Consider the following 26,804-nt stretch of genomic DNA (forward strand, 5'->3'; position numbering starts at 1 on the left):
CAAGTGATTGTCCCGGGATTTCCTTTCTCCATCATCTTGAAAATTCTCTGGTCAGATGTAGTTTTTATTTCCTAAATTCCATTTTTCACTGTTGGTTTGCTCCTTCCTTTTGGTGAAGCACACAGATGTTAGTTTCCTGAGCTAAAGGGTGCATGGATGGTAAATTTAATACGGTTTTGTTTGTACATTAAAGTCTTTTATTCTAGCCTCACAGTTGACTCATAGTTTGAGGGTATATATATAATTTTGGGTTGGAAATCATTTTCCCTCAGTATTTTGAAGCATTGATTCATTGGTTTTATAGCTTTCATTATTAAGTATCCTTAGTACTTTAAAATATCCTGAGAATTTTATTTTTAAAAAAAAATTATTTTTTGGTAATCAAGGAATTGTATTGGCATTTGAGGGGAACATTTGGCCTGGAAATTCTTCTTCTTCTTCTTTTTTTTTACAGAGAGAGAGAGATGAGTCAATGAGAGGGATAGATAGGGACAGACAGACAGGAACGGAGAGAGATGAGAAGCATCAATCATCAGTTTTTCGTTGCAACACCTTAGTTGTTCATTGATCGTTTTCTCATATGTGCCTCGACCGTGGGCCTTCAGCAGACGGAGTAACCCCTTGCTCAAGCCAGCGACCTTGGGTCCAAGCTGGTGAGCTTTGTTCAAACCAGATGAGCCCACACTCAAGCTGGTGACCTTGGGGTCTTGAACCTGGGTCCTCCACATCCCAGTCTGACACTCTATCCCCTGTGCCACCGCCTGGTCAGGCTTCTTCATTTTCTTATACTATGTTCATCCCCTCTTTTTTCTTTTAATCTTTCTTCAGTACTCACTGTTTAGATGTTGCATCTCCTGAAGTAATCCTTTAAGTTTTGTACTTTTTAAATCTTATTTATTTATTTTTGAGAGAGAGAGGAAGGGAGAGAGGTGAGAAGCATCAACTCATAGTTGCGGCACCTTAGTTCATTGATTACTTCTCTTACATGCCTGTAGCCCAGTGAGCTTGGGCTTCAAGCCAGCTACCGTGGGGTCATTGTCTATGAGACTGTGCTCAAGCTGGCAGCTTCAGGGTTTTGAACCAGCATCCTCAGCGTCCCAGGTTGACGCTCCATCTACTGCGCCACTGCCTGGTCAGGCTTTTCTCTTACCTTTTTTTCTCTTTTGTCTGTTTCTTCTATTACCTGGGGATTTTTTAAAAAAAAATTTTGTTTTAAATCTTTGAAATCTTCTATTGAATTTTTCAATTTTTCTTACCATGGTTTTAACTTATGGAGCTATTTTTTGCTCTCTTGTGTATTTTTGTTGCATCATTTTCTTTTTGAGTAATATATATTCTAACCCTAAAGACATTAGTTATAGGATATAAAGTTGATTTCTTTTGTTCCTTACATTAGCTCCCTGTTGAGGATATGTTTTGATTGTTTTTTGATTTTGGTCTCTGGCTGCCTGTTGCTATTGAAAATGAAACAAAAATCTGATTGGAAAGACTGTGTGGCTTAATGCTTGGGCTTTATTTGTAGAGTGATTGGAAGGTCTTCAGACGTCAGAATGTGTGGGGCTGTTCGTATAGAACCAGTCACGGTTCCCAGAGTAGAATCTTTTTTTTTTTTTTTTTTTTACAGAGACAGAGAGAGAGAGTCAGAGAGAGGGATAGATAGGACAGGAATGGAGAGAGATGAGAAGCATCAATCATTAGTTTTTCATTGTGACACCTTAGTTGTTCATTAATTGCTTTCTCATATGTGCCTTGACCGTGGGGCTACAGCAGACTGAGTAACCCCTTGCTCAGGCTGGTGACCTCGGGGTCTTGAACCTGGGTCCTCCACATCCCAGTCTGACGCTCTATCCACTGCGCCACCAGCTATTCTGATCTAGCGCTTCTCAAGTTCTACTGTGCATGTATAGTACTTGTACGTGCAGATCTGATTTGGTGTAGGTCTAGGCTGGGGCCAGGAAGTCTGTAATTCTAACAAATTGTCAGGTGATGCTGCTGTAGGAGGGTTACACTTTGATTGCAGAACTTTTTTTTTTTTTTTTGTATTTTTTTTTTTTTCTGAAGTTGGAAACGGGGAGAGACAGACAGACTCCCGCATGCACCCGACCGGGATCCACCCGGCACGCCCACCAGGGGCGACACTCTGCCCACCAGGGGGCAATGCTCTGCCCCTCCGGGGCGTCGCTCTGCCACGACCAGAGCCACTCTAGCACCTGGGGCAGAGGCCAAGGAGCCATCCCCAGCGCCCGGGCCATCTTTGCTCCAATGGAGCCTCGGCTGCGGGAGGGGAAGCAAGAGACAGAGAGGAAGGGGGGGGATGGAGAAGCAAATGGGCGCTTCTCCTATGTGCCCTGGCCGGGAATCGAACCCAGGTCCCCCACACGCCAGGCCGATGCTCGACCACTGAGCCAACCGGCCAGGGCCTGATTGCAGAACTTTTAATGGGGGAGGTGGTAGAGGATATCGCCATGGTGGTAGGTCTGCTGGCATTTTCAGTGCTGAATTGGGGACGTTCAGTGCTGAATCAGGAAGCTTGTCAGGGTGAGGATCATGTCTGTCTTTTTACTTATGTATCAATTCAGTGAATAGATGCTGACTAATGAATATAAGTGAGTGTGGAAGCTGTGGGAATTCATGAGAAGTTGTCAAAAACGTTAAGAACTGATGAGGGTGAAGGAAAAGTTCTCGTACGGTTGTTGCGCTTTTCCTTCATTACTAGCAAGGTTGAATGTTTCCATGTTTATGGACAATTTGTATTCTGTGAATTGCCTGTTTATATCATTTGTCTATTTTGAGTTCTTTTTCTTGACCTCAAGGTGCTATTTCTTGAATGTAATGAGCTATTCTAATACATTCTCATACATACTATACTATAGCTTCTGTCTATAGTATCTATCTTTGATATTTTTTGCTAGCCTTTTACTTTTATTTTTATCACTTATTTTGTGGTACAGATATTTTATTTAATAAATCAGGTCATTTTTTTTCCTTTCTGGTTTCTGGTCTGTAATTGCTTTGGAAAGCCTTTCCAAACCCCAGGAATATAAACTGTTTTCCTATGTATATTTTTATCACATATTTTAAATCTGTAATTTTGTGTTTTAGTACCAGTTAGGAGTCTTAAGTTTTTTTTCAAATGAGTAATTTGAAAAATGTGATTGGCAGAGCAGTACATGTTCTTCCACTTTAGAGTTAATCTCTTTTGGTAATAAGATTGCTACTGTTACTTTGTGATTTATAAGTGACTAGCTAAGCTCCGTGTTGTCTATATAGTATTATTGTGTGCAACAAACTGCAAAGACTCATGCTGCTAATCGTATTTGAAGTATTAAAAAGGGATCATCTACGCCTAATTTTTTTTACCCTATCAGATGGGGTTCATCTGTGTGGATTTGGGATGAAATATTTTTGGACTATAGTTTGAGGACTTGTTTATATTATGCAAATTAAAAGCCAGCCCTCCAGAGCATGTAGGTACCATGTGCCAATAGGATAGACTTGTAGAGGTCCAGCCAGCATGGTAATTTCCTGGCTATCAACAAAATCCACCTCGAGGATCACAGGATGCAGCTTACTATTCAGCTTACAACTATACAGTTTACAACTCTTAACCATTTCCTGTTACCTCTTAACCTATCCTATCGGGAGGGTTTACCTTAATGATATGTTCAAGGTTAGTTACCTGACACAAGTTTTCAGGGAATACAATTTGGCATAGAACCTTAAGTGGTATATTTAATGCCTGATTTGTTTTTTGTTATGTTTTTTATTTGAATAAAGTTTTCTCCCTATTCAGATATTTTTGTTTCTGTTCTCAATACAGCAAATGGAAAGGTGACAACAGCAGTGTCAGTTCCCTGTGTATCAGCCCAGATGGAAAGATGTTGCTTTCAGCTGGTCGAACAATCAAACTATGGGTTTTGGAGACCAAAGAAGTCTACAGAGTGAGTGCAACCAATTAGTTTTAAGCATAATAGTCATCTAGAGTAAATATGGAGAAATGCAGAGGTCTGAGCCATGGGATGCTGTTATAAGAACACAGGTTCTTTATTTTCAAGCATATCAAATAGTAGAATTAATAGACAAAAAGTTTGCTTCCAAATCTGGTTTGTTGATGTTAAATAGAATAAGTAGGTTATACATGTCCCCTTCACATGCATTGGAAAAAGGAATAAAACAAGTGGAATTTGCATTAAAACTCTTTTACTCTACTTTGTAATGATTTTAGTGGTTTTGATTTCTAGCTTGCAGCCAGCATTTGGTCCACTTACAGTATTTAACAGTGATTTAGTATTAGAGTAGGGGTTATGGAACTTTGGTGCTGTGATGATACCTTAAAGGTGTGGTTTCAACTCACTGAGAGTGAAATGAAGACCTACAATTCCTTGGCTGTGTCTGAGCACCCATCACCACTTTGTAAATGGGTAGCGTTATGTGAATCTTTAACTCAGAAATGGAAGGAATGTAGATTGTGGGGTGCAGATATGGTCATGGGAGTTAAAAGGAACATCTTAATTTTCATTATTTTCTGATGGACTTTTTTTAAATTGAATTTAGTGGGGTGACATTGGTTAATAAAATTATATAGGTTTCAGGTGTACAATTCTACAATACATCATCTGTATATTGTGTGTTTAGCACCCCAAGTCAAGTCTGCTTCCATCACCATTTATCCACCCCTTTACCATCTTCTAACTCCCCCCACTCACCCTCAGATGGAATTTTTAAGGAGAATATACCGTTTCTCCATGTATAAAACACACCTTAATTTTGGGGCCCAAAATAAAAAAAAAGTGTATTACATAGTTGTTGAACTTAAGTTTTATTCATTATAAAATTCATACAACTCGCTGTCAAAACTCCCATCCATTAGCTTGTCCTCATCTGTGTCTAATGACGAATCACTATCTTCATGTATTGCCTTGTCCTCAGTTCTATCTAGGGCATTTGAAATGCCACAACCACTGTATAAGACACACCCAGTTTATAGACCCCAAATTTTTCGGAAAAGGGTGCGTCTTATCCGTGGGGGAAATACAGTAGCACAAATAACTAAATTGCTTAGAATTAAATTTGTTACCTTTAATCTGGATCTCTGATTTCAGGCATAGGATAGATATTTTATGATACATACAGACACTTAACTTTTTCTAGTGCTTTTTATCCATCTTTCTAAATCTGGTGTAACTTTTTTAGCACTTCACGGGACATGCAACGCCAGTTTCATCACTTATGTTCACTACTATCAGACCTCCTAATGAGAGCCAACCCTTTGATGGAATTACAGGTCTTTATTTTTTATCTGGAGCCGTACATGACCGGTTACTTAATGTCTGGTATGTAATCTTTTGGATTTGGGACGTAACTTTGCCTTGAAAGAATCTGTCACAGCTTGTATGGTTAATATAAATGATGGATATCAGACTTGCTTTATTTTATTTAGTCTTAGGTTTGTATTGAGTTATAATGAAGAATTCAGCCTGCCTTAAACACATCTACATCAGAACAATTTAAGAGCATTGTATAATGGAACTTCCTCCATGCTTGTTTAGAGGTATTGTGGGAATAACTTTTTAAAAAAGAATTCAGGAAAATCTCTGATTTTGTTGAAAGATGACTGCTGGGTTAGTATAGTAATGTCTACTTGGTGATGGCATACTGGAGACATTACATTCCTTTAGCTGTGTTTTTTAAATTGTTATTATAATTATATAAAAGTGTACTTTATTATAAAGGACATTTAAATATAACTAACAATACTGGAAATAATGTAACTGGCATTTACAGTCTCAGTCACAGTTCTTTATTGAATAGTAATTTTTGCTATTCCATGAATAGTTAACATTCAGCTTATGCAACAAAAATAGGTTACTTGAAAAAGTGAATAAAGAGTGCAGAAAACTGGAAATCTTGGGTTTTGTATGTTGTTTATTAACATGGCTTTTAAAATCAAATAGAAAACAAGTCGTCATCTCTAACATGTTGAGTTGAGTTCAGGGCAGCTTCCCTGTTCTGTTAATTAAGCTTTGGGACACTGAAACCCAAACGAGGAAAGGTAATTGGATAGAAAGCATTGTTCTGTTCATTTACTCCCCAGGCTACAAAAAAAAAAGAAAGAAAAGAAAGTCAACTCTATGTGGTAAGCTCTCTGCCTACAAGAAAGTTTGCAATATTGTTAAACAGGGTTCTAAAATGTGGCTGAAATTTTACATACTTTTAACTTCACACACACATACACATACACACACACACACAGTGGTACCTTGAGATACGAACAGACCAACATACGAATTTTTTAAGATATGAGCTGTGACTCGTTCCATATTTTTTTCTGAGATCCGAGCGAAATTTCGAGATATAAGTCATGATTCAGAAGCTGCCATTAGTTGGCACAGTGGCACACGGGTCAAGTATCAGCAGTTTGATATACGAGTTGATTCACTTAACGAGCTTGGTTACAGAACGAATTAAATTCATAACTCAAGGTACCACTGTACATGTTATTTGGTTAACACATCTTAAACACATTTTCATTATATAAGTAAGACCGTAAACATTCTATAATAAAACCACACTACTTGGCTGTGGGTTTTTTTAAAATTTTTGTTTCTAAATGAGAGGAGGGGAGATAGTCTTCCACATGCGTCCTGACCAGGATCCTCCCAGCAATCCCTATCTGGGGCCGATGTTTGCAACCAAGCTATTTTTAGCACCTGAGGAGGAGGCTTCACAGAGCCATCCTCAGTGCCCAGGGCCAATGCACTCAAATCAACCAAGCCATGGCTGCAGGACGAGAAGAGGGGGGAGGGGGGAGAGAGGTGGAGAAGCAGATGGTCACCTTTCTTGTATGCTCCAACTAGAAATTGAACCTGGTACTTGCACACACTGGGTTGACGCTCTACACTGAGCCAACTGGCCAGGGCTTATCTGTGTTTTTGAAGCTACTTTTAAAAGTAAAAATTTTGTATTAAAGGACCATCAAAAGTTTTTAAATTTAAGAAATATCTTGGGTTTTATGATGTTATCTGATGGTAAAGTTAACTTTTAACCTGTTTGTGGACAAAATAAACATTAAAAAAAATAGTTTTTCATCCTAGTAATCAGTTAGGTGAGCATTCTCTTGACCAGGGGTTCCTGTTTTTACACTGGGGCCAGTTTACTGTCCCTCAGACTGTTGGAGGGCTGGACTATAAAAAAAAAAACTATGAACAAATCCCTATGCACATTGCACATATCTTATTTTAAAGTAAAAAAAACAAAACGGGAACAAATACAATATTTAAAATAAAGAACAAGTAAATTTAAATCAACAAACTGACCAGTATTTCAATGGGAACTATGCTCCTCTCACCACCAATGAAAGAGGTGCCCCTTCTGGAAGTGTGGTGGTGACCGGATAAATGGCCTCAGGGGGCCACATGCGGCCCACGGGCCATAGTTTGGGGACCCTTGCTCTTGACCATATAGAGTTACTATGAATTTATACCAAAGTACTCGGATAAAGTGGGATTCGTCAAAATATGTATTACTTAAGTTGTTGTGTGGGGAAGGGTTCAGGAGGCCACTCTGTTCTTCTTCAGTGCAGCTAAGCTATAGTCCTCATGTCTCTCAAGCAGATTACATTAGTCTTTTTTATTTTATTATTTTTACAGAGACAGAGAGTCAGAGAGAGGGTTAGGTAGGGACAGTCAGGAATAGAGAGATGAGAAGCATCAATCATCAGTTTTTCATTGGGACACCTTGACCGCGAGCCTTCAGCAGACCGAGTAACCCCTTGCTCAAACCAGTGACCTTGGGTCCAAGCTGGTGAGCTTTGCTCAAACCAGATGAGCCCGTGTTCAAGCTGGCAACCTTGGGTGTCTCGAACCTGGGTCCTCCACATCCCAGTCTGAGGCTCTATCCACTGTGCCACCTCCTGGTCAGGCAATTTTCTTTCTTTTCTTTTTCTTTTTTTAAAAAGATTATTTATTGCCTGGCCTGTGGTGGCACAGTGCATAAAGCGTTGACTTAGAATTCTGAGATTGCTGGTTCAAAGCCCTTGAGCTTGTCTGGTCAAGGCACATATGACAAGCAATCAGTGAACAACTAAAGTGAAACAGCTATGAGTTGATACTTCTTGTTCCTCGGTCCCCTCTCTTATACGTCTATAAAATCAAATTAAAAAGAAAATTTTAAATATTATTTGTTGATTTTAGAGAGAAGGGGAGGGAGCGGGAAGCATCAACTCGTAGTAGTTGCTTCTTGTATGTGCCTTGACCAGCCAAGCTTGGAATTTCAAACCAGCGACCTTGGTGTTCCAGGTCAACCCTTGATCCACTGCACCACCATAGGTCAGGCAAATTACATTGGTTTTCAATTCTGTGTCTGATAGTTGAGGAGTGTCTGTTGGAATGATTTTTGTTCTATAGATTTCTGCACTTACATAAGAAATTAGTAATGCCAAAAAGCTAAAATCTTTGCTTAACCCAAGGTCAGAATGACTTTCTCCTGGCAGTTTTTTAGTTCTAAGTCTTACATTTTGTTTTGTGATCGGTTTTAAATTAATATGTATATATGGTGTGAGGACTAGATTGATGTTCATGTTTTTGCATTATGGATATCCAGTGGTCCGTACCTCTTGTTGAAAAGACTCTCCATTGAGTTAGTTTTGCATATACAGTGGTACATTGAGATACGAGTTTAATTAGTTCTGTAACCAAGCTTGTAAGTCAGTCAACTCGTATATCAAACAGATTTCTCCCATTTAAAATAACTGAAATAGATTTAATTCGTTCCAGCCCTGTGCAACAACCCCAGACCATTCTAATTTATGAAAAAAGACATGTTTTTAATTAAGAAACACACATGTATACTTTACCAGTGCATAACAAAATATATGAAATAAAAGAAAAAAGTGTTATTTAGTACTGTATTCTTACCTTGGAGACAGACGAGTGCAGCTAACAGAGGTGAATGGCCGAGGAGGAGGGAGGGAGGAAGGCATGCACTGTAGACACATAAACTAAAACTACACTTTATTAACACTAAATGTAAACTAAAACTGCATTTTCTTTACTTGAAAAAAAATAAAACTGTACTTTCTTTACTTAAAATAAAACCACAAAAACTTAATTGTAAAACAAGTGCACTTTCTTAACTTTAAACTTAACATTACGTATTTTTCATTTAATCATCACCTGTTTTTGCCTTTTTGGCTGCACTGTCGGCACTTTCACTTGCAGGACTTTTGAATAAAAATCTATCCAAAGAGGTTTGCTTTTGCCTGCCTTTTAAAATGTTACAGAAATGTAACAAACAAGTGTCATTAAAAAGTGCTGAGGCACTACCAGTTGAAACTTTTTCTGGGTGTTTCTTTTCAGTGAAACTTGAAAGCTTCTCCCACATTGCCGGCATGTCTTTAATTTCACTTGTAGAAATCACTTCCTCCGACTCTACCTCCTCCTCACTACTAATCTCTTGCAGAAGCTCCGTATGTTGCCTCATCTGTAGCTCCTTCAACTCAGTTGAGAGTTTCTCCTTATGTTCCTTGACGAGCTCATTTATGTCACCCTCATCTATCTCCAGACCCATCGACTTTCTGAGAGACACAATCTCCTCCAACGCTTCTACCTCGGTCTTGGTCTCTGGTTCGAATCCTTTGAAGTCCCTGTCTACAACATCAGGCCATAACTTTTTTTATGCCGAGTTAAAGGTTCTTGTAACTTCTTGCCATGCCAAGTCAATAATGAGTAAACATATGATGTTGTAGTGATCTTTCCAGAACTCTCGAACGGTTAGATTTGTATTCTCAGTCACCTCAAAGCAGTGGTGGAACAAATGCTTTGTGTAAAGCTTTTTGAAGTTGGAAATGACCTGCTGATCCATAGGTTGCACGATTGAAGCCGTGTTGGGTGGGAGGTAGAGGACTTTCACGAATTTGAACTCATCGAGAATGTCATCTTCAAGAACAGGTGGGTGGGCTGGAGCATTTTCAAGGATTAGTAATGCTTTCATCGGGAGTTTATTTTCTTGAAGATATTTCTTCACTGCAGGACCAAAAACGAGACTTACCCATTCAATAAAAACTGCCGCATAACCCATGCCTTAGCATTGGCATGCCACATAACCTGCAATTTTTAAGAATCTTGTGAGTCTTAAAGGCTTGAGGATTTTCTTTTTTTTTTTTTTTTTCTGAAGCTGGAAACAGGGAGAGACAGTCAGACAGACTCCCGCATGCGCCCAACCGGGATCCACCCGGCACGCCCACCAGGGGCGATGCTCTGCCCACCAGGGGGCGATGCTCTGCCCATCCTGGGCGTCGCCATGTTGCGACCAGAGCCACTCTAGCGCCTGGGGCAGAGGCCAAGGAGCCATCCCCAGCGCCCGGGCCATCTTTGCTCCAATGGAGCCTTGGCTGCGGGAGGGGAAGAGAGAGACAGAGAGGAAAGCTCGGCGGAGGGGTGGAGAAGCAAATGGGCGCTTCTCCTGTGTGCCCTGGCCGGGAATCGAACCCGGGTCCTCCGCACGCTAGGCCGACGCTCTACCGCTGAGCCAACCAGCCAGGGCCAAGGCTTGAGGATTTTCAAAATGATATACTAGCAGTGGCTTTACAGTCACCGCTAGCATTTGCACACAATGCAAGGATCAGACAGTCCTTCATGGCTTTATGGCCTGCGGTGATGAAAGTCCTCTGGGGCATTTTTTCCCCCAAACAATCCTGTTTCGTCACAGTTTGAACACTTGTTGGGGGATGTAGCCTTCCTTTGTGATAAGCACAGCAAAATGTGCGATGTACTCCTCAGCTGCCTTAACATCAGCACTCGCAGCTTCACCATGCCTCACCACCGAGTGGATGCCAGATCTCTTCTTGAAATTTTCAAACCAGCTGTGACTTGCCTTAAACGTATCTCTGCTGCCTCTTTTGAGGTTCATGGTTTCGTTCTTCTTCAAGTTGCCTAAATAATATGTGCCTTTTTGCATATTACAGTCTCCGTCACTGTATATCCTGCCAGCTCTTTCTCTTTCACCCACACCAGCAGAAGCTTCTCCATTTCTTCATGGATATTTGTCCTTAATTGGGACAGAATTTTAGTTCTTTTGCTGGATTTGCGCTTTTGATGGCATCCTTTTAAGGATGGTACAAATTGTGGTTGTATTGCGGTCGTACAGCCTTGCCAGTTCCATCACTCCTACACCACGCTCGTGTTTTTTTGTTATTTCTTGCTTTACTTCTATCGACATGATTCTCTTCTTCTTACCACTAGCCTTTACACTCACTTTCTTCGGCCCCATGATAGCACACAAAAAAAGTTAGTAAAAAATGCAAAAATGATGCAAGAATGAGTACAGCGCACAAGATTCAACTTGATTCTGCAGGTAACAAATGAGAAAGAAGGAGATACTGGTGCTGTGCTGCCAATACTGGACCCGTGCGCCAACGCGCCAAGTAGCGGCAGCTTCCTGAATCACGACTCGTATCTTGGAATTTCGCTTGGATCTCGAACAAGATATGAGTCACAGCTCATATCTTAAAAAAATTGTATGTTGGTCTGCTCGTATATCAAGGTACTACTGTATACACGTATATAAAACTATAGTTGATTCTGATTATTTACTTTAATTGTATGAAATTCTTGAGCACTGATTTAGTGATACTGAATGGTTACTGTTAGGGGAAATACAGGTTTAAGTTTCTGCAAGCCTCTATGGTCACAACATTTTTGTCACCTGACCAATCTATAATCTTGTTTTATGTGTGTTTCTGTTTAAAGATACCTTATTTTATACACACATACACACACAAGGCACACTTTATTTTATTGTGCTGTGCTTTATTGAACTTCAAATGCTGCGGAGGTTTTTTTTGTTTTTGTTTTTGTTTTTGTATTTTTCTGAAGCTGGAAACGGGGAGAGACAGTCAGACAGACTCCAACATGCACCTGACCGGGATCCACCCGGCACACCCACCAGGGGCGACGCTCTGCCCACCAGGGGGCGATGCTCTGCCGCGACCAGAGCCACTCTAGCGCCTGGGGCAGAGGCCAAGGAGCCATCCCCAGCGCCCGGGCCATCTTTGCTCCAATGGAGCCTTGGCTGCGGGAGGGGAAGAGAGAGACAGAGAGCAAATGGGTGCTTCTCCTATGTGCCCTGGCCGGGAATCGAACCCGGGTCTCCCGCACGCCAGGCCGACGCTCTACCGCTGAGCCAACCGGCCAGGACTGCTGCGTATTTTTAACAAATTGAAACTTTCACTAGCAAAAGATTACATACAGCAAGGGTTCCCAAACTTTTTACACAGGGGGCCAAGTTCACTGTCCCTCAGACCGTTGGAGGGCCAGACTATAAAAAAAAACTATGAACAAATCCTTATGCACACTGCACATATCTTATTTTAAAATAAAAAAACAAAACAGGAACAAATACAATATTTAAAATAAAGAACATGTAAATTTAAATCAACAAACTGACCAGTATTTCAATGGGAACTATGGGCCTGCTTTTGGCTAATGAGATGGTCAATGCCCATTTCCATATTTGTCACTGCTAGCCGTAACAAGTGATACGATGTGCTTCAGGAGCCGTGATGCATGCGTCTCCGGAAGTAGTACTGTACGTAAGCGCCGCCGCACTTTGTGGCGCCGCTGCCGCCACATACAGTACTCCAGGAGCACAGGATGTAGATATTGAACACCAATGAAAGAGGTGCCCCTTCCGGAAGTGTGGTGGGGGCCGGATAAATGGCTTCAGGGGGCCGCATGCGGCCCGCGGGCCGTAGTTTAGAGACCCCTGACATACAGCTTGCTTTATTGGGGTGGTCTGGAACTGAACTCTCAGTGTCTCTGAGAAATGCCTGTATGTAATGTTATTGTTGATTGCCTCATGTCAGAATAGAGTTTACCTAACACAGACATTTTCTCCATAATGCATATCACACCATTTTTTGCTCATTAGACAATAATACTTCGTTACTACTCTTGGGCCATAAACAGTAAAATCACCAACAAAAAGCGTAAATGTGAAAAACATAGCACTAACTAGACCACAAAAGGGATACTTACAGTATGAGAGCTGAAATAAGAAGGTTGAGCATAGCCTTGTTTAACCTTGAATGTTGGGTAACTCCTATTTTTTCATTGCCTGTGTGCATACCTGTTAAAGACCAACGAAGTTCCATAAATGCTGATTTTCAGGATTATAAATAAAGTTTAGCAAACAGGTGAGGTCTCAAATAAGGACTCAACAAATGAGGATCATGTGCATTTCTGAAATTTTTATTTTTTGTGTGTGTGTGACAGAGAGAGGGACATATAGGGACAGACAGGAAGGGAGAGAGATGAGAAGCATCAATTCTTTGTTGTGGCACCTTAGTTCATTTATTGCTTTCTCATATGTTCCTTGACTGGGAGGCTACAGCAGACTGAGTGACCCTTTTTGCTCAAGCCAGAGACTTTGGGCTCAATCTGGTGAGCCTTGCTCAAACCAGATGAGCCCGCTCTCAAGCTGGCTACCTTGGGGTTTCGAACCTGGGTCCTCCACATCCCAGTCTGACACTCTATCCTCTGTGCCACTGCCTGGTCAGGCAAATTTTTCTCTTTTTAAAAAATTTATATTTATTAGTTTTAGAGAGAGAGGAAGCAGGAGAGACAGAAACATCCATCCATCTGTTCCTTGTGTGTGCCCTAACTGGAGATTGAACATGCAACCTTTATGTGATTCCAGACAAAGCTCTAACCAACTGAGCTATCTGGCCAGGGCTGTATTTTTTTCTTGGTATTGCTATGATGTTAATTCTCAAATTAATCTACAGATTCAGTGCAAACTTAGTCAAAATTCCAGCAGACTCTTGTAGAAATTGACAATCTGGTTTTAAAATTCAAATGGAAATACAAAGGTCGTAGATACCAAAACAAATTTGAAAAGGAAGAAAAATGTAGGAGGACTCATTGTCTGATTTTAGGACTTGTCAAGCTCCAGTAATCAGAATAGTATGGTATTGGCATCAGTCAAGCTAGTGGAACAGATTAATGGAAGAGAATAGAGAATGTTACTTTGTTTAAATCTGTTAGAAATGCACTAATGATTTCTCTTTTCCCATACATCCATTTTTATAGTAAGAGATACATGTTTCTCTTATTTTGATCTTTAGTCACCTTAATAGCTTTTAAAAGATGAAAAACTATTTTGAACCTAATGCTGTGATTTATTTATTTATTTATTTATTTATTTATTTATTTATTTTGTGAGCACCTTTTAAATCTGTATTGTTGGTTTTGTTATCTAGGCAGGTCCGATCAGAAAACAAAGAAAAAAATGCAGTGATGTCTTTCACAGTGACAGATGAACCTGTCTACATTGACTTGACTTTGTCAGAAAATAAAGAAGAGGTAAATGGCTCAATTTTTGAGAATTTGTTTTTGGATTTCACAAATATTTTTAAAATTGAAGTTTTGATGGTGTAATCGTTCGGGAAATGGGACATAAAGGAAGAAGAGTGAAGTAGAACACACATCTCCTTACACTGCGAAGTAATAGCCATTAGGTCACTGTGGTCAGCTCTTCTGGGGGGGGAGGCACAGGGTGCAGCGGTGTTTTCAGCATCCTCAGTGCTCTCACAGACTTCTGCACCTGGTAGTGACTTTGCTTATCTAACTCCAAGCTGCAGTCTCCTTGGCTGTTATCTTCTTGGCCTAAAAACTTTTATTTAGAAGCTTGGTGACAACAACTTGAGCTGTTGTTTTGAAGACATTATTATTTTTAAACGCAACAACTGTGCATCCTTGCCTTTCTTTCTTTCTTTCTTTCTTTCTTTCTTTCTTTCTTTCTTTCTTTCTTTCTTTCTTTTTAAATTTTCATTTATTTAATTTAGCTAGAGAGGAGAGGGAGGAGAGAGAGAGAGGATCATCAATCTGTTTCTGTATGTGCCCCGAACAGAGATGAAACCGGCAGCCTCTGTGCTTTGAGCCCATGCTCTAACCAACTGAGCTATCTGGCCAGGACCATCCTTGCTTTTCTAACTTTTTATCTGGTTATATAATGGGTTGGGGCGAGGAGTTGAAGTTTCTTAAGTATATTATAAAAGTAATTGTTCACTAGAGTAGACGAAATGTATTGCCCATTAATTAGCTGCGTTTTTATTTTAGCCTGTCAAGTTAGCTGTTGTTTGCAGAGATGGTCAAGTTCATCTTTTTGAACACATATTAAATGGGTAAGTTAGAAGTTTAAGTCAAATTTATTTTCCTTCCCTGATTTGTTACTTCCTTTTTTTTTTTTTTTTTTTTTTTTTTTCCCGGGGAGGCAGTCATACAGACTCCTACATGCGCCCGACTGGGATCCACCCAGCACGCCCACCAGAGGGCGATGCTCTGCCCCTCCGGGGTGTTGCTCTGTCGCAACCAGAGCCATTCCAGTGCCTGAGGCAGAGGCCACAGAGCCATCCTCAGCACCCAGGTCAACTTTGCTCCACTGGAGCCTTGGCTGCGGGAGGGGAAGAGAGAGACAGAGAGGAAGGAGAAGGGAAAGGGTGGAGAAGCAGATGGGCGCTTCTCCTGTGTGCCCTGGCCGGGAATTGAACCTGGGATTCCTGCACGCCAGGCCGACGCTCTACCACTGACCCAACCGGCCAGGGCCTTGTTACTTCTTTATACTACCACTTCAATATTCTTTGCATTGTATTTTCATTTAGATTGTTTTGAAAGTATCCTTAATTCCTATTTTTATAAATAGCTTTAATGAGGTATAATTCACATACCATACAGTTCTCCCAAAGCATTCCTAACTCTTTATTCATACAACTACATAAATTCCTAGTAAAGGCTCAAGATTTTGGCATTAGGGATCATTTCTTCATATTTGTGGTGAGGAGACTGGCTTTTTATGATACACACTTACTAAACATTGGTAGTTCTAATGACAAATTTTAAGAGAAAGTGGTTTATATGAAGAGTTTGGTGAAGACTTCATTTCTAACCATGATAGTACTACCCTTTTGCACATACGTGGATCAGTGAAGTGTGGTGATGCTAGTGTTTTGGTGGACAGAGGAGTATGTTGCTGGTAGGATGTATAGTAGTTGTATGTAGAGTGAGGGTCAGTAAGTTGTGGGCTGGAGACCAAACCCAACAGAGACCATATGTGGCCCCCCAAAACTAAAATATTTAAAGTTTGAACTTTTTAAGGCCAGTTGATAATCTTTTCCTTTAATAATCTTAGTATGGTAATTTATTTAAATATAAACTATTTGTGAAAGCAGTATACACTTATTTTAAAACATTCAGGATACATAGACAGTTAAAAATCCCAAGTCTCCCTCCATTGAGTTCTGCTTTCTAGAGGTAACTGTTAATGACTAGGACCTATATTTACATAATTTACATAGTCATAGTGTATGCGAAATATAGAATTGAGGGCTTAGAAGTTGTAGGCCATGGCAAGGACTAAGGCGATAGATAGTAAGCAAGCCATTGAAGGATTTTAAGCAGAGGATAGATGGGGTTTGACCTAAGTTTTGAGACATTAAGTTTCTAAGTCATTCTGTCTGATGTGTTGAGAATAAACCATAGAGGGGAAAAGCCAAAGCAGAGGCCAGAAATCCTGGATAGAGATGGTTTTGGTTTTGCAGTCAGGGTACTAGGAGAGGGGTGAACTGGAAAGAGAGAGAGTGGGCTGCTTGCAGTTGAGATTAGGGAGGGTGTGCATTTATTGGGGATATGATGTCCGTGGTGTGTGCAGTGAGGGGCTAAGACAGAGTGGAGGGCAGAGTTGTTGGAGGTGGGAAGGTTAAGGAACTGAGAGGACAGGGTGTCAGAAGGATCATCGACCTGCATGCTGGATATGGAAGCCACAAAGAAGGGAATTCCTCAGGAATAGTACTGTACAGTTTACAGCGAGCCACTAATGCCTTTTAAGAAGTGTGGGGAGTGACCCAACGGGCATTGGGTGACAGTGGGAGGAGAGGAGCTGCTATCTGGTGACGACGTTTTCAGAGGTTTTAGAGGTGAAGGAGGGAGAGCAACTCTTTGTCTCAGAGTGTTAAAAGGACAACCTGCATGTTAAGTCATGTCCTAGGCCCCTGGCACAGAGGGTATTGGGGGGGGGGTAACAGCTACAACTTGGGAGGGCTGCAGCGCACTGGCGTCGAGCAAGCAGGTGATGAGAGAGCTCTTAGACTAGACATTGCTGCCATTATTTTGTCGGTTGTATTTTGTGCCTGAAGCTACGTTGCTGAAGTCAGGGTGAGGCTCTTAGTGGTTGGGCACGATTAAAGTTGGGGCTGATTAGGGCATGTATGGGCATTTAGGACTGAAGCTCAGGGTGGTGTGAGAGCCCTTGGGAGCTTGGGGGCCTCTTATGGAGTTGACGACATGGGACAGGAGGGCAAATGGGGCCGGACAAAGGTCTTGAATGTTGACTATGGTGGGGACAGATAAAGTCCTGACAGGAATATTAGTGGTTTGGGGACCCTGATGGTGGTGTGAAGGCCAAAGGAAAGTAACATTTCATGCCAACTTCAAAGAATTAGTATGAGATGTTGTTATTTCAAACAATTTATATTTATTTATTTTTTTAAACTTCTAGATACTGCAAAAAGCCTTTGACTTCAAACTGCACAATTCAGATAGCGGCACCTGGTAAAGGCAAGAAATCAACACCAAAACCCATCCCTATTCTAGCAGCTGGTTTTTGCTCAGACAAAATGTCCTTGTTGCTTGTATATGGCAATTGGTTTCAGCCCACCATTGAACGAGTGGTACGTAGATGCTACTCTGGAGTAAAGCTATGTCCGCATGTCTTGGAAAAGAATAATTTTAAAATGATTGGTCTGCTTATTGAAATAGTTCCAAAATAGTTATGTATTTCCTCTGACGAACCTTTCTGTGTTTTCATTTTTAAATTTCTGAGAACACTATAATTTTACTTAATCAGCATATACAAAATATTTTCATGCTTAGTCCGTATGAAACATTTGAGATGTTTGATTCCTGCTCCTTCTTCATTTGGCATACTATGTCTTTGAAATCTGGTGTATATTTTTCACTTAAAGGCATATCTCAGTTTGGACTAGGCACATTTGAAGTGCTCAGTAGCCACATGTAGCTACGCATTCCTAGTGGCTACCGTTTTGATGAACACAGATGTGGGTGAATTTTGCCCAACACTCAAAAGATAAATCTTAGTATAAAAGAGCCCTTTGTGGTAGCACCCATTCAACTTTCTGAGTGGAAATGTAATGGTCGGTGCATGATTTGATTTCTTTGACTACAAAAGTTTCTCTGGAGACTTTTGGTGAGGTATTATGAGCATGTCCAATAGATTATTTCTAAAGCTTATGAGCATGTCTAATAGATTATTTCTAAAGCTTATGAGCATGTCTAACAGATTATTTCTAAAGCTGGCATGTATGATACATTGATTCAGTAAGGCCTTCAGAGAGACGGATATATTACATGTTCAACTAAGCTCTTGTTGAATTAATTTAAAAATACTTTTTAAAAATTTATTGCATGATTTTGGTTTTAAAAAAGTAAATCGTTAAGCTGTAAATGTAAGTTTCCTTGCCACATGCAGACCTTGCTAACTTCCTGTCCAGATGCAGTCATTGTTTCCTGTTTTGTGTCCTTCAGAGACTGATTGAGTATAGGGGCATAAAGAATTACATACAACTTTAAAGCTTTATGGGCACATGGGACTTGGCTGCATGTGACTTTCCCTTGTTTAATCCCATGTCCAGAGAGCCGACTTCGCATTTTGTTAGTCACCAGTGCTGTCTTTGACTCACTGTGGAAAGGTTCACAGTAGGAAATTTTAGAGTAGGACCATTCTTTTTTAGCACAGGTTAATTCTTTATAAGGGTGATAAACTTTTTTTTTTTTAATATCTGTCACATTGTAAAAAAATTTGTTGATCTTTAAAAACTATATATGTGAAGAATTGGAGCAGTTTATAACCGAAGAAACATAATGCCTGTATCTCCAGAGTTTACCCATTTCCTCGGTGCCGTCGGTCTGGGTGTAGTCTCAGCGGTCCACAGTTCTGTGTGGAAGCTGTTCATATTTTTCTGTGTTTTCATAAAAACATACAAGTAGCATTTGTTTTTATTCTTATTCCCAATTGCTTTATTCTCTCTTCCCCTCTCACCATACTTTCTCACCCCCAAATTATATTTACAGGCTTTAAATTCCAAAGAACCTCATATGTGTTTAGTAAGAGATATTTCAAACTGCTGGGCTCCAAAAGTAGAAACAGCTATAACAAAGGTGAGTGCATTTCATACTAGGAGTGGAGAAAAGATTTGAATGAATTGAATTGTTTGAGTGAATGAATTGAATGAATGAATTGAACGATTGATACTATGTTTAGATTTTTTAACATTCTCTTTGTGTTCTTAATAAATTGTGTGGAATTAGGTTTTAGATATCAAGAGTATAAAAGTATTCATTTCTGTGCTCTTGATTTGTTGAGTGAATAAGTGAGATGAATAGACATTGAAGATCTTGGATTGAGTTCTTCCTGCCCCCCCATGCATGATCATTGAATAAATATCAATATCAAACTTATCAGTATGGGGCTGGAATTTAATACCATATATAAGAGCATCATCATGATGCTTTATTTTTTTAAGTGAGAGGAAAGGAGATAGACTCTTTCAGGTGTCACAACTGGGATCCACCCAGCAACCCCTGTCTGGGGCCAATACTTGAATCAGCTGAGCTGTTCTTAGTGCCTTAGGCCAATGCTTGGACCAGCTGAGCTGTCCTCGGCAGCTGGGGTCTATGCTTGAGCCAATCGAGCCACTGGCTGTGGGAGGGAAAGAGGGAGGTAAGAGAGAGAAGCAGATGGTTGCTTCTCCTGTGTGCCCTGACCAGGAATTGAACCCAGGACATCCATACATGGGTGACACTCTATCCCCGAGCCAACCTGCCAGGGCCCATGATGCTTTATTTTGAATGTGATGTGGTATCTACATGTGGGTATCATGTTTGAAAGTTTAATGAGAAAAGGAAAAGCAAGACATGCTATGATGACATCCATATGGTTTCGCTTCTGGCTGAGTTTCAGAGATGACACCCTTCTCTTGGCTGTCTGAGCATTTCTGGCAAAGGTCAGTTACTGGCAGTCATTAAATGTACAGATTTTAAAACTTAGTTGCCAACATTCATTTAAAATTTATCTTTAATTCATATCATATTTAGTTATATTAAGTTTTCCAGGATAAAAACCTTTTAAAAGCTGTCAGTTTTCTCATTGGGGACAGAGCCAGGACCACGGCATAACTTCCTGTCACCCCTGCTATTCCTGGTTAACAGGTGAGAACACCAGTGATGAATTCTGAAGCAAAAATTCTGGTGCCTGGGATACCTGGTCATCAAGCAGCCATCAAGCCCACTCCGTCACAGACTAAAGAAGTAGAGAACAAGAGAAAATTAGGGGGAAATGAGGTAATACAAGCACTCTGACCATTTTTGATTTTGAAATGTAAGATTACTTACTTGGGAGTTGAAACTTCAGAAACGACTGCTGCTATTCCCCTTGTCATCCCCAGCAGTGTAGGTTCTGAAATTCCAGACTGGGACCTTTGTAAGACTTACAAAGTTAGTAAGTGGCTTATTTTCAAAGCCACTGTTATTAGAGAAGACAACACTCTTATTAACTAATGAGAGCGCAGTTTTGGCCACCTGCTAAGTTAGCTAGACTGCACAATTGACTGGATGAAGCCAGGACTTGCCATGATGATGTTCATTGGGTTTCGCATGTTGCTGAGTTCCCGTGATGCCTCTTCTCTTGGCTGTCTGAGCACTCCTGGCTGGTTTAGTGCTAGTTGGCTTTAAAAGTGGTAGTTGTTATAACTTCTTTGAAGTGCCCATAAACTTGATTTTTTTCTCAACTCCCCAAACACGCCTGTGGTTGTTGTACTTTTCTGTGTGGAATTCTCTTTTTCATCATCTGTTTGCATGTGTCACTGTTATCTCAGCATTCTAGCATTTTAACTTTTATCACTAGAGTAAGATTGTTTCTTTACTTGATAAATGTCTTATTTTGTTGAGTTGAGTTTGGGGACAACATTGCTATTCATAAAAGCTATTTCCAATAATGTGATATCTGTATTTAAGAGTAATATGCCAGCTTTCATTAGCTTGGCCTACAACCAACCTTTTAATTTCCTTCTGTCTTTATTATGTCTTTCATAAGTTCAGATAACCCAAACAAGAGGCTTTACCAAAGCATCTCTTCGCTTTGCTGTCGTTGTAGAACATTATATTTTGATTTAGTTAGACTTGATTTAATAAGGGATCAGTTCTCTACAGTTAAGTTTTTGTATTGCATATTTAATAATGCTTATTTACATTTAAACTTTAGATATTTATCAAGGAAATTTGGTTTAGTGTAGCATTTTACAGAAAATGAATCACCCTCTGGAACTGACAGAAAAATCGGAAGATAATTTAACAATTGTTTTGAAAGCATAACTGTCTTCATGTACTTAAAAGTATTTGTTTGCTTTTGCAGATTTGAGGGTGATGGCAAGGAATAGTTTTGGAAGGGGAAGCTTCTGTAAAAATAGATCTTTTCCCGTGTTACAACAATCAGACTCCAGATCATTGCCTTTTTTGAATCTTCATTATAGAGGGATTTTTATGAGTTAGGTTTTAAAGTCACGGCTTCTTGTGCAGTTTTTTTCCCCCCCAGTAAGCTCTAGAAATTTGAATCACAGATAATACACACTTGTCTCCAACATTGGCTTTATGGTAGTGAGTCTGTGGACTTGAATAGGTGTGAATCAGTCTGTGCTTTTTGTCTGTTGAGACATAAGCACAAAGTATATTTAACCGAAGTCCTTTAGGCCTTGTTTGGTTTAACACTAATAGGCCATCTCTCTTCTGCAGGTTAGCATTGAAGAACGCCTAGGAGCACTGAATATAGAATCAAACAAAGGAAAGGCTGACCTCCCACAGACTAATAGCTTCCCCGTTCTTCTGGCACAGGCTTTAGAAAGTAATGATCTTGAAATGCTAAATGTAAGTATTCTAGCAGTTTTTAAATGAATTAAGATGGTTTAATATTTCTTAGAAAAAAAATGACATAGCACATTCAAAGAGTAAATATTTTATATAACCATTTTGAATTTAATATTTTGTGAGTTTAGTCAAATGTATATCATCTGGTAGCATTATACAGACAGTCACTAACCTACAAAGGGGTGGTATTATTTTGAACCTGGAATGCATTTTCTCATAGAAATATTGTTCAGAATTATTATTAGATTCTTAGGCTTTAGTTCACAAAAGCCTTTGTAAACATAATGTACCTGAATTATAATACTCAGCATTCTAGATCACAATTTATATTTTTTTCTGTAGGGAAATGCGTTCCTGAGTTTTTACTCTGGATTCCAGAAACTTATTTCCCCCCGGCCGTGAGAGGGGGCAGTGAGGTGGAACCTTGGCAATGGGTAGGAGGTTTGGGGGAAAGTCAAGAGGGTTGGGGGTTCTGTTGTGAAGTATGTAGAGGTAAAAACACTAGAAACCTTGTATAAAGGGAGGCATTTATGATTTCTGTGTTTGTAAGTTGGTGACTGCTTGTATGAAGTTACTTAATTAGGTTTTCTTAAATTCCAGAATTTGACATTGGTCTGTAGAGATAATTTAAGTGTAAAAAATTAGATTTAAGCACTACCTCATCAGTTTAAAGCACTGTACATTTGCTAAATGCATTTATTTTTAGAGACTCAGTGACATTGCATTGCCACTTCATGTAGATGGGGCTCTGATATGTAACCTGTGAGTAGTTTCTTTTTCATTTATATTTTTATTTAAATAGGAATACCTTATATTTGTGTCTAAGGTGATTTTGCAAAACGGGAGGGGAAGACCAGCATGTCTAGAAAGGTAAAATTACTTTTGAAATAGTTTGTGAGTGTATATATTTTGGAAGGTAGATTGTAGTTTAACATGGCATGCTCAGCTGGTTAGTAGCAAAGGCACTGAGCTGAGTCAGTGGAGAAAGTAAGTCTTTTTCCTTAACTAGTGCTGAACCAACTGAATATCCACATGGAAAAAATACACCTCAACTTTTACCTAATACCTTACACAAAAGTCATCGCAAAATAGCTCCTAGACATAAATCTAAAACGAAAGCCTACAAAACTTCTAGAAGAAAACAGGACAAAATGTATGCGAACTTGAGTGGAGAAGAGCTTCATTGTAAAAAAGCATGAAATGCTAAAGGAAAAATTGGTCATTTGGACTTAAGAAAATTAAATACTTCCTCTTGAAATGACACTGTTAAGAGCATGAAAAGGCAAACCACAGGCTGGGAAAAATGCAACTCCTATCTGACTGGGAATTTATATCTAGAGTATGTCAAGAACTCTAAACTCAATGAGACTCAACTCAGGAAACAGGTAAAGATGTGAACAGATACTTAACAAAAGAATTCCTGAGGGTAGTAAGTGCATGTAAAGTTATTATACACCATTAATCCTCACATACAAATTAAGATCACGAGATAGATAACATTACCTACCCACCTCAGATCAATTAGAATTTAAAAGACAATACAGTACCATCTGTTGCGAAGGATGTGGAGTGCCAGAACTCATCTTGCTGGTGGGAATGTAATATGGTACAACTACTGTGGAGAACCGTTTGGCAGTTTCTTAAAAGTTAAAGATACAGGCCCTGGCCGGTTGGCTCAGCGGTAGAGCGTCGGCCTGGCGTGCGGGGGACCCGGGTTCGATTCCCGGCCAGGGCACATAGGAGAAACGCCCATTTGCTTCTCCACCCCCCCCCCCCCCTTCCTCTCTGTCTCTCTCTCCCCCTCCCGCAGCCAAGGCTCCATTGGAGCAAAGATGGCCCGGGCGCTGGGGATGGCTCCTTGGCCTCTGCCCCAGGCGCTAGAGTGGCTCTGGTCGTGGCAGAGCGACGCCCCCTGGTGGGTAGAGCATCGCCCCTAGTGGGCGTGCTGGGTGGATCCCGGTGGGGCGCATGCGGGAGTCTGTCTGACTGCCTCTCCCCGTTTCCAGCTTCAGAAAAAAAAAAAAAAAAGTTAAGGATACATCCACCCTAAGACCCAGCCATTCTACTTCTGGTATTTACCAGAAGAATCCTACGAAGATTTGCATGTGAATGGTCATAACACTTTATTTGTAATAGCCAGAAATGGGAAAGAACCGACATGTCCCTCAACGTATGAATGGATAAGCAGGTTGTTTATTTAGCAGTATAAAAAATAAATTATTGATTCTTTGACATGGATGAATCTCAGACTTAGGCTGTTAGAAAGAAACCAGACCAAAAAAGTACATATTATATGGTTTTGTTTATACACTGATTCTAGAAACTACAGAGCCATGTGTGGTTTATTGGTTGCCTGGGGGTGCAGGTGGAAAGAGATAAAATATAAAGGGGCCCGAGAAAACTTGAGGGTGATAGAGTGTTTACCTTAGTGTTTATTTCCTGTGTAAATGTTTGTATCAGACTGACCAAATAGTACACTTTAAATATATACTGTTTATTACACATCAGTTATAATGTAAAACTATAAAAGAAGAAACCCATTGTCAATATTCTTGTTGTGACTGTGGTTTATAGAGTTGTTTCTTTAAATATATTCTTGGCAGAAATTAATGCTAACTCCTCTGTTCACTATTATTTTGCTTGGTTTGAGATAACTTATTTGCTTATTTCAAATTAAAAAATTGATAGCAGAGCCTCTGTCTTTAGTGGGCATAAGAATTATCTGAGAGCTTGTTAAAAATTCTTCTGCCTCACAGTTTGGAGTAACTTCTAGGCCACAGGTACTCTTGTTTGCCGGTGACAGTTGTGGTTCTCACCTCTTATGTTGATGTGATTATCTATGTATAGTAACGCCTTTCATTCTCGGAAGCATTCCCGTTTGAATAACGACTTTTGTGATTACTTTACATTTAGAACAGTAGAGGATTTCAGAGACTTATTTTTCAAACCATCATTCCTGCATCATTTTTACCCAAGTTTTTGGCTAGCAACAAGGTTCAAGAGGATAGGTTTTGACCTGAAGTGCTAGTACCCTACTTGGCTATTTAAGACTGTGATGCCTGGTGTTTTGGTGAACATCCTATGAAACTTGAGGGCTTAAGCTTAACAAAAACATATTGTATCTTTTTTTTAATAAAAATTTTTAAAAGTTTATTTTTTGTGACAGATACAGAGTGAGAGATACAGAGAGAGGGACAGATAGGGACAGGTAGACAAGAAGGGAGAGAGATGAGAAGCATCAATTCTTTGTTGCGGCTCTTCATTATTTGTTGATTACTTTCTCATATGTGCCTTGCTCAAGCCAGTGACCCTGTGCGCAGGCTGATGAGCCCATGCTCAAGCCGGCAACCTTGAGGTTTCAAACCTGGGTCCTCTGCGTCCCAGGTCCACGCTCTATCCACTGTGCCACCGCCTGGTCAGGCAAGCATATTGTATCTTGAAAAGTAATTTGAGGTAATTTAGAGAGAATGTTACAGGGAACATTATTATAGTTGTACATTATTAGAATTTTGTGATAAGTGATGTTTATAATGAGGTGATTTTAGAAATGTTTAGTTTCTGAATTATTCGGAAGGCATCAGGTGCCTTCTGAATTATTGTTAAAATTCTGATAAGCATACTTTGCTTTGAGTCTTGTATTCTGATTTTTGGAAATGAAAATGATAAGTTAAGTGGGACTATTAAATCAGGACAGTCTATCTCTCAGTTCCCCAGTGACTGTGTACAAAAAAGTTTCTTTTTCATAAGGAGCCAATTATGCCAGTGATAGGTTTTAAATAGTACTTGATGGTTTTGATATAAAGATACTAGTATAAGCAAATAAAATCCATAGGGAATTCTGAAAGGCTATGTTTGGACTGTTTTAAGGTTGAAAATGAACGTTCTGTGTCTTGTCCTTTGGTATTTCTGCTGTTCAGTCCCTGAGCATGACCTTTATAACAACATGCCACCAAAACACAGCATGCAGCAGCCACTAGGGAAGTTGCTTTAGGAGTCAGCCTTTTGTGAGAAAGAGTCTAAAAGTATTCAAGAGGAAGAGGGGATCAGGATTTTGAGACCTGAAAAGACTGACTTCTCAACCTCCCTTAAAGGTGAAGCGTCTGGGGTTGGGAGAATGGGAGGGAAGGGTCCTGCCGGGAGCAGGACAGACATACCTGCTGCTTCTGAGCCCTGTGGTGGGGACAGGTTTCTCTCATTGGTGCACCCTTACCGGGTTTAGCTTCAGCTCTCACTAATGATCATTCAAGTGGCTTAACATTTTGTAAAAAAGTTGACGCTTTTAAAATATTTATTGCTTTCCATGTATGATTTTAGTATGTTTTGCTCACTTGTATGTGGATGTAGCTAGCTATCATATCATAAAACAAAGGTTTGGGCACATTTCTAAAGTGGTATATATCTGTACTTTAATGTGCAGAGGTGTTTTTTTCTGTTTTATATAAAAAATTAGTTCATAAAAGTTTAGAATCTGTAGGGAAGAAACCTGTTTATTGAAGTAAATGTCCTGAAACCGAAGACTACTTTTCTGATAGCTGTAAGATAACCACATTCTTCATTCAGTCCCCTCAACCTTTATTTGCTAAGATTCAGTTGTTAGTCTACTGCTTGGCTTTTAAAATTATTTTCCTGACAGATTTTTCTGTAGTGTTTGTAGCTGCTGAATATGCTTATCTTCATATTTGTTTTATTTTCTCACAGAAAGTACTTCAAACTAGGAATGTAAACACAATAAGGAGGACTGTGTTAAGGATGCCCCTGCACGCTGTTATTCCATTGTTGCAAGAGGTAACTGAGTGCTGTGTTCATTTGAAGGTT

General features: G+C 39.9%; 1 protein-coding gene and 4 non-coding genes across 5 annotated transcripts in view; all 5 read left to right on the forward strand.

Moving 5' to 3' along the window:
• Window positions 1-26,804, forward strand: part of WDR43 (WD repeat domain 43) — a 50,529-nt gene that overhangs the window by 12,444 nt on the left and 11,281 nt on the right. The window contains exons 4-12 of the mRNA XM_066266810.1: window positions 3,821-3,941; window positions 5,194-5,333; window positions 14,258-14,360; window positions 15,117-15,181; window positions 17,551-17,722; window positions 19,143-19,229; window positions 20,280-20,411; window positions 21,858-21,989; window positions 26,688-26,774. Coding sequence (XP_066122907.1) covers window positions 3,821-3,941; window positions 5,194-5,333; window positions 14,258-14,360; window positions 15,117-15,181; window positions 17,551-17,722; window positions 19,143-19,229; window positions 20,280-20,411; window positions 21,858-21,989; window positions 26,688-26,774 — 1,039 coding nt within the window. The remainder of the gene's footprint in view (window positions 1-3,820; window positions 3,942-5,193; window positions 5,334-14,257; window positions 14,361-15,116; window positions 15,182-17,550; window positions 17,723-19,142; window positions 19,230-20,279; window positions 20,412-21,857; window positions 21,990-26,687; window positions 26,775-26,804) is intronic.
• Window positions 4,316-4,400, forward strand: LOC136332843 (small nucleolar RNA SNORD53/SNORD92). Its single transcript, XR_010730973.1, has one exon. It is a non-coding gene; the product is annotated as a small nucleolar RNA SNORD53/SNORD92 (small nucleolar RNA).
• On the forward strand, window positions 5,970-6,103 carry LOC136332845 (small nucleolar RNA SNORA36 family). The gene has a single exon (XR_010730975.1). It is a non-coding gene; the product is annotated as a small nucleolar RNA SNORA36 family (small nucleolar RNA).
• Window positions 19,986-20,063, forward strand: LOC136332841 (small nucleolar RNA SNORD53/SNORD92). The gene has a single exon (XR_010730971.1). It is a non-coding gene; the product is annotated as a small nucleolar RNA SNORD53/SNORD92 (small nucleolar RNA).
• LOC136332842 (small nucleolar RNA SNORD53/SNORD92) lies at window positions 20,695-20,770 on the forward strand. Its single transcript, XR_010730972.1, has one exon. It is a non-coding gene; the product is annotated as a small nucleolar RNA SNORD53/SNORD92 (small nucleolar RNA).

This window comes from Saccopteryx bilineata, chromosome 3 (assembly GCF_036850765.1).
Source record: "Saccopteryx bilineata isolate mSacBil1 chromosome 3, mSacBil1_pri_phased_curated, whole genome shotgun sequence".
Taxonomy (NCBI): Eukaryota; Metazoa; Chordata; class Mammalia; order Chiroptera; family Emballonuridae; genus Saccopteryx; species Saccopteryx bilineata.